The following is an 8029-nucleotide window of genomic DNA, read 5'->3' as shown; positions in this document are numbered from 1 at the left end:
TGAGTCAGATAGCGCTGAACTGGTGGCGATGGTGCAGGCTCCGGATGACTGGCCAGCTTTTTCGCATTTATTGGAAGATTTTCACTCCCTCAGATCATCTTTCGCCTCCTTCACTCTGACCCAGATCCCGCGATCGTCAAATGTCCGAGCAGATTGTCTTGCTTGCTCCTCTAGACCTTTAGCTTCTGAAGTCTCATTTGTAAACTCTTTCGCTCCAGTTTGGGCAACCAACCTTGGAGTTTCTTTTTAATTTATTTTAATGTTAGATTGAAAAAAAAAAAATTAATAGAGGGCGTTAGGGTTTAGATTATATAAGTAAACAAAATTATATGTCAGTTTGGGTTGACAAATGAGAATTAGAGTTTAGATTTTACAATTAAAATAGATTTGATTAATGAATCCAATAATTAGGAATATATCTCGAACGATTCTGATTAATATAGTTATAACTACTTACCAAATTGTTTGTGTACTATCGATATTTTAGGGATGTAGCAAATTGTATTAGCTATATTTTTAGGGAAGATCCGATTATCATAAGCGGATAAAATGTTTTTAAATAACCCGACCTGTGTGATAAGAAAAAGAAAGATCCGATTTATTGAATCGGTTTAAAAGCAGAAAAAAACCCGACCCGGATGACAAAAAGAAGGACACAAATTTGTACTCCAAAATGTATAGATAGATCCAAAAAAAAAGTTGTGGTTCCCTCCAGGAGATGGAATTCAACACACTCCCTGTCGAGAAGAACTCAGATTTGATCCCATCAGCAACTATCTTTAACCCCATCAAGTAAATCTAAAGCTATCAATAATAGGTAGGAAAAACTGGGAAAAAAGAGAAGGTCGAAAGAAATTGTCTACAAAGTAAATTTATATGGTGGACCAGATTTAGCATACCAAAATGTTGTTAAGTTGTTTCTGTAAACAACTTAAGGAACTCTTGTCTACAGTTGACTCAAAATGATGAGGATTTGTCCATTTTGCGCACCATGTGTACAACATTTATTGGTGCCGTTCAGATGTATCCTTTGAACTACAAGGCTAACACTTTTATATTGTATACTATCAAAGAGGATATACCTTGACTTGTCCATAGAAGCATATTTGAACGTGATGCGCTCAAAGTCAAAGCTATTCACTGGTCAACTGGGGCTGTAAGTTTGCTGCAACATTAGAGATATCCATTTTCCTTTCAATCCCTGTAAACCAAAGACTTTTTCTTTTAGCAGTACCAACTTAAAAAGTTTCTACGCTTTTGTGGTTTCAGGTTTTGCCTTTCCTTGGAATTGCACTCGGAGTGTTTCTCTTCTACTCGTTACTCACAATCTTACTCAAGGTATTAGACAAAACTAAAACCATACACTGGCCTCCTTCACTCTCTTTTCTCATGTCAATATGTCTGTTAATTGCCATGCCTCTGATACGTATAACCTTTTTTGAAAATATGGTCTTCTCAGACCAATGGTTCAGCAATGTTTACCCTCTCGTTACTCACATCAGACATGTGGGCGGTTTTGATCCGCATTTTCGCTTACCATGAGAAGGTTAGCTCACTTTGTATATCGAAACATCATATGACACACTTGCATTTCTGTCATTAGAGAGCAGTGTATGTGATCATGTTGGCTATATATGCTAGGTCGACTGGCTCTATTACTTGGCATTTGCTACTACCGCTATTGGACTGATCATATACTCAATGTACAGTCTTTTTCTCATCTTTCTTCAACTCCAGTATCTGTTCTGCACTCCAGAGATCATCAGTATTATTCACACCCCTTGTTTTCCATTTCTTGATGTTCCCATTTCTCAGGAAGGAGAAAGATCAGGAGGAATAAAGATGTTGGTGCGGGATTCAGCACTCCCGACATACCGAACTAAACCAGAAGTATTAATTGATTGTTTAACCGGGAATCCGGTTAGGGGATCAATTAGGTCATTAGGAGTTAATTCGGACGAAGTATAATCTTGGAGAAGAAGGAACCGACATCCACTTCGACGCGGCGGCCGACTCAAGGAATGAGGCAGTTTTCCATATATCACTTCGTCCGTTAAGGAAAGTTAATATATTTAGAGATCTACGAATATGTATAAATAAGGGGAGACTTCTCCATTGTAGATCATCCAGAATCCAATACAATAATTGAGTACTCTTTTCGTTCTTTGCAATAAACCCTAATCCTTTCGAGTTCTTCTTTTTACTCTTAATTTCAAGGTTCAGATCTATTTTCTAGAGAGATAACCCTATTGAATTTGTTTCCCTCCTTAAACAAATTCATTGTGGAAACCTAGTTTCTACAATTGGCGCCGTCTGTGGGGACGCAAATCGTCTCTAGAAAAGTTACTCTCTAGGAAACTCTCCTTAAAAAGCCTTGCAATAATGTCTTCCGTCGTGAACGAAGTCCCCGAAACAAACCGCACGCCCGATCTCACGGGCATCATGCCTTCTCAAGATGACATCGCGACACTAGGTGGCGCATCGACTAGGCCTGTCACTACCGTGTACTCCCGTCATCGCGTGAACACAACGGCAAACCTGGCCGGAACCTCCACCGAACTCCCAGTCGGGGTCAGATCCGAAGGGGAAACCAGCCAGGGTGCAGGACGAACTCCCGAAGAGCTAGTCAACCTCGACACGGAGCCTTCTAATGAACAAACCCATAACGAGGCGGATGCTCGCACAACAGAGCAGCAAATCGGCGCACAGAACGGGAACCTCCCCGTTCATACCACGCCAGCGGTCCAGAATCCGCAGGTCGTTTCCATGGAGGACTTCAGAATCTTGTTCGGCACCATGACGAAAGAGATCTACCAGATGATCTCCGACACCAACCGCAGAGTTGACGCCGTTGTAACCCAAACAACCCCATCACAAATCTCTGCCGGACAATCGCCAGCACTCAACTTGGGCGGCCTCACTCGTCGTCTCGACTTTTCGGACGCACAATTCGAGCAGAGGAATCCTCCCCCTCAAACAACGTCGAGCATTCGACCGACGAATCTGAATTGATGGATACACGAGAGCTCGACAGCCCCGGTCACCCGCCTTGCAAACTCTGGACCTTGCTTCGAACTCGAAGAAATCAAGTCACAGATTAGCGGCATGAACACGCTCCTCCATCGAGCTATCAGCACGGCCCCCGAGATCGATAGGATCGTCGAAGTAACTCGGCAGTCACCATTCACTCAACGGGTAGCACGGGCTGCCATACCAAACGTCAAGCTGAAGCTTCCGATCTACCAAGGAGACAAAGATCCGGTCCAGTTCATGACATCCTTCATGGCAACCATGTCAAAGGCACGATTCACCGACGAACAGAGAGATGCCGGTTGCTGTCAGCTATTCGTAGATAGCCTTTCCGGCCCTGCCTTGGTATGGTTCACAAGGCTCGAGCCGAACTCGATTGACAACTTCGATGACTTATCTAAGGCCTTCCTCAAGAACTATCGAATCCTCATCGAACAAGGCGTGACGAGTTCAGATCTATGGGAGATGGCCCAGGAACGGGGAGAACCCATCGCCAACTACTTGAACAGGTTCAAGGAAAAGCTGACAAAGGTCAACGTCCCGGAGGATGCGGCAATGGCAGCCTTCAGAAAGGGCCTGATCCCTGGATCACCATTACGAAAGGACCTCAACATCCGGGAACCCAAGGACCTCGATGACGCGCTGCATCGAGCCTCCAGATTCGCACTGGACGAGGAGGAGGAAGCCCGAATAGCCGCAAAAACCCAGGACGAACAACCATCGCATCCCCCTAAGGTTAAAAACCGGGTCGAACACCACGAGCCCCGCAAGCACCATGAACCTCAAGATCGCAAAAAGGGGGTCATCCACGCAGTCTCCGAGGTGGACGATCAAGAGAAGCAGCCATCCGATCCGAAGGAACTCTACTGTGATTTTCACACATACCCCGGTCACTCCACACAAGAGTGCGTCCACCTGAAAAACTACCTGTACGTGAAGTATCTCTCCGGAGAAGTTGAAGCTACTTATCAGCCAAAAAGCGCTCGTGGAGGCAGAGGTCGCCGAGGGGGATGGCGCGGAGGACGATCTAACCGAGGCCATGGTGCAGGCGGCGGACGGGGTTATGATGGACCACCCAACGCAGCCCAACAGCTGGTCAACCAAGCACCCGCCAATCATCAGGAGGAGGCGCCCCAAGCAGACGAACTGCCTGGCCCTCCCAAACGACAGAGGGGACAAAACCCGGAGCAGGTCAATTCTCCTCCCCGTGGACGAATAACCACGATACTTGGTCCACCAGAGGACTGCGCAGACTCCGTTCGCGCACTAAAAAAGAGGGCACGACAAGTTTGCGTCCTTCAAACTGCTCCGAGCGAGCCTTCACTCTGTTCGGACCCGATATCATTCACTTTGGAGGATGCCAAAGGGATCCAACACCCCCTTTCAGACCCTTTGGTTATCGAAGTCTCGATGGGCGACTTCGACGTCGAGCGAGTCCTGATTGACACTGGGAGCACCGTCAATGTACTCTGCTGGCAAACGCTAGAAAAAATGGGCGTCACACCAGACCAACTAAAACCCGAAACTCGAACGCTGACGGGCTACGATGGGGTCGCCAAGATGTCGATGGGAGACGTAAAACTACAAGTACGAGCTGGCGGAGTAACCCGGAAGACTAAATTCGCAGTCGTTGATGCACCACCAATCTACAACGCTATTTTTGGGGTACCGTGGATATATGCGATGCAGGCCGTACCGTCGACCTATCACCTCTGCCTCAAATTCCCAACTCCTACAGGAATCTGCACACTTTACGGCGACCAGAGGGTGGCCCGAGCCTGCTCTGTTATCGAAAAGAAGCAGAGGAAGACGGAGGCCGCATAGCAATTACAGAGCGGGGACCATCTCACCGGTCTCCGAAAGCCGGAGCGAGATCGCCTCAAGTCTCCGGAGTGTCGGATCCTACAGGCGAATATTGACCCTTCCGACCCCTCGCGAACTGTCGGTATCGGGGCTGAACTCGATGAAAGCATAAAGGCTAAGCTGATCGCTTTCCTGCAATCTCAGGCTTCCACATTCGCCTGGTCAACAAAGGATATGGTGGGGATAAGCCCCGAAGTCATGTGCCACAAGCTCAATATCGACCCCACGTTCAAGCCGATTAGACAGAAGCGCAGGCGCCTAGGCCCGGATCGAGCCAAAGCGGTCCAAGACGAAATGGAACGACTACTCAAGGCGGATCAAATCATGGAAGTCCAGTATCCTGATTGGCTGGCTAACCCGGTGGTGGTCAAAAAGAAAAACGGCAAGTGGAGAGTTTGCGTGGACTTCACCGATCTCAACAAAGCTTGCCCTAAGGACAGCTTTCCTCTGCCGCACATAGATCGTCTCGTCGAAGCCACGGCTGGAAACGAGTTGCTTTCATTTATGGATGCTTTCTCAGGCTACAACCAGATCGCCATGAGCTCAGCGGACCGCGAGAAAACGGCATTCATCACAGATAGGGGGACCTATTGCTACAAAATGATGCCGTTCGGACTAAAAAACGCCGGTGCAACCTACCAGCGCTTGGTAAACATGATGTTCGCTGATCTGCTCGACAAAACCATGGAGGTCTATATAGACGACATGCTGGTCAAATCTCTGGTCGCGGAACAGCACGTCCAACACCTGGCAGAATGTTTAGACATCTTGGATCAATTCCAGATGAAACTAAACCCGACGAAGTGTACATTCGGAGTAACTTCGGGGGAATTCTTGGGGTACATCGTCACTGAACGGGGAATAGAGGCAAATCCTAAGCAGATCGAAGCCATACTAGGACTCCCGTCACCGACCAACAAACGAGAAGTACAGCGCTTGACCGGCCGGATCGCTGCTCTGAACCGTTTTATCGCCCGTTCAACGGACAAGTGCCTCCCCTTTTACCAACTTCTTCGCGGGAATAAGGACTTCCATTGGGACGAGGAATGCGATATCGCCTTTCGCCAGTTGAAGGAATATCTGACCTGCCACCCAGTTTTGGTCAAACCAGAGGACGGCGAAACACTATATCTCTATCTCTCGGTTTCCAGTTCGGCAGTTAGCGGGGTGCTAGTCCGAGACGATCGCGGAGACCAGAAGCTCATTTTCTACACAAGGAAAGCACTAAACGACGCGGAGTCGCGATACCCCACGCTGGAGAAACTGGCTCTTGCAGTGATCGTCGCAGCATGGAAACTGCGACCCTATTTTCAATCACACTCTATCGTCGTGTTTACCGATCAACCGCTCCGAACCATCCTTCATAGCCCCCTTCAATCCGGGCGCATGGCAAAATGGGTAGTCGAACTCAGCGAGTACGACATCGAATACCGTTCTTGCCCAAGTCTGAAGTCACAAGTTCTGGCTGACTTCATCACCGAACTGTCACCCGAGCTTGACGATCCCACTCCCGCGGTGGAGCAATGGACAATGTTCGTCGACGGTTCGTCAACAAATCAGGGATCCAGGGTCGGACTTATACTTCGTTCCCCCACCGGAGAAATCCTCGAGCAGGCGTTAAAGCTCAATTTCAAGGCGTCGAACAACAAAACCGAGTACGAGGCCGTTCTCGCAGGACTCCGGCTAGCCAGGGACTTGGGGTCAAACACTTGCAGGTCTTCTGTGATTCCCAACTCGTAGTCAGCCAGTTCAGCGGCGAATTCGACGCCAAAAACAAGCGAATGGGAGCATATCGACAGTTGGTCCGCACATTATCCGGCGAATTTACGTCTTTCTCTCTGACGAAGGTCCCACGGAACGAGAACGCATCAGCTGACGCTCTCGCAGCTCTGGCGAACCGTTCCGACCCTGAGTTACGGCGTACCATTCCCATCGAATGCATCGAGGCTCCCAGCATTAATCCGGACAGCCAGATCGCCCTCATCAACGATGACCCAATCCCGATGGAAGTCGACGAGCCGATAGAAGATATGACGGATGTCGTCGAGCCTCCCGAAGATTGGCAGACTGAGATCAAACTTTACATCTCCGATGGCACCGTCCCGGCAGACCGATGGGCAGCTCGGCGACTGAAGGCTCGAAGTGCCAGGTACATCCTGTTGGACGGGGAACTGTTTCGCCGGAGTGCTTCGGGAGTTTTCCTTACCTGCGTTACTCGGGACGAAGCCGAACGCATCATGATGGAAGTGCACGAAGGCGAGGGTGGCAACCATTCTGGCGGACGTGCACTTGCTCTCAAAATCAAAAAGGACAGACACTATTAGCCCACCATGATGGCCGATTGTGAAACTTTCGCGGCCAAATGCGAAGCTTGTCAGCGCCATGGGCCCATGCGGCACGTCTCGCCCGAACTATTAAACACCGTCACTGCTTTGTATCCCTTTATGCGCTGGGCCATGGATGCCATAGGACCTCTGCCGGCCTCCAAATCCAAGAAGTATGTCCTGGTGCTGACCGATTACTTCACCAAGTGGGTGGAGGCAGAATCTTTCACAAGGATCCAATCCTTAGACGTGACCAATTTCATATGGAAGACCATCATATGTCGCCACGGACTCCCATATGAGATTGTCACCGACAACGGTACCCAATTCACTTCGATGATCACCAAACGCTTCCTGACAAAATGGCAAATCCGTCTCAGCACTTCGACTCCTCGATACCCGCAAGGCAATGGTCAAGCCGAAGCCACGAACAAGTCGATCGTCGACGGGCTCAAGAAACGACTCGGTCGAAGGAAAGGAGCGTGGGCAGATCACCTGGATGGCGTGCTTTGGTCATACCGCACAACCCCGCGGCGAAGCACGGGACAGTCCCCTTTCTCCTTCGCATATGGTCTCGAAGCACTTGCCCCGGCTGAAGCAGGAGTCCCGACACTTTGTCGCACTATGATGGTCGATAATCCCAAACTTAACGATGAGATGCTGATCGACCACAATGATCTTGCCAAAGAATTGCGCGACAAAGCTCTAGTTCGGATGCAACACTACCAAGACGCAGCGGCTCGATACTACAATAAGACTGTTCGTCAGCGGCGTTTCAACGAAGGTGATCTGGTTCTTCGGGAAGTTTTCGA

General features: G+C 49.0%; 2 protein-coding genes across 2 annotated transcripts; both read left to right on the top strand.

Annotated features, from left to right (window-relative positions):
- The first annotated feature begins 3105 nt into the window (after positions 1-3105).
- On the top strand, positions 3106-4854 carry LOC104789778 (uncharacterized). Its single transcript, XM_010515424.2, has one exon. The coding sequence runs from the start codon at positions 3106-3108 to the stop codon at positions 4852-4854; it is 1749 nt and encodes a 582-aa protein (XP_010513726.2).
- Positions 4855-6674: 1820 nt separating this feature from the next.
- On the top strand, positions 6675-7217 carry LOC147944892 (uncharacterized). The gene has a single exon (XM_087512762.1). It carries the CDS (start codon positions 6675-6677, stop codon positions 7215-7217), a length of 543 nt encoding a protein of 180 aa, XP_087368888.1.
- Positions 7218-8029: the final 812 nt, after the last annotated feature.

Source organism: Camelina sativa, chromosome 5 (genome assembly GCF_030686135.1).
Source record: "Camelina sativa cultivar CO46 ecotype springtype chromosome 5, ASM3068613v1".
Classification (NCBI taxonomy): Eukaryota; Viridiplantae; Streptophyta; class Magnoliopsida; order Brassicales; family Brassicaceae; genus Camelina; species Camelina sativa.
Note: the sequence above shows the minus strand (reverse complement) of the source record. Positions and strands in the feature narration are given on the sequence as shown.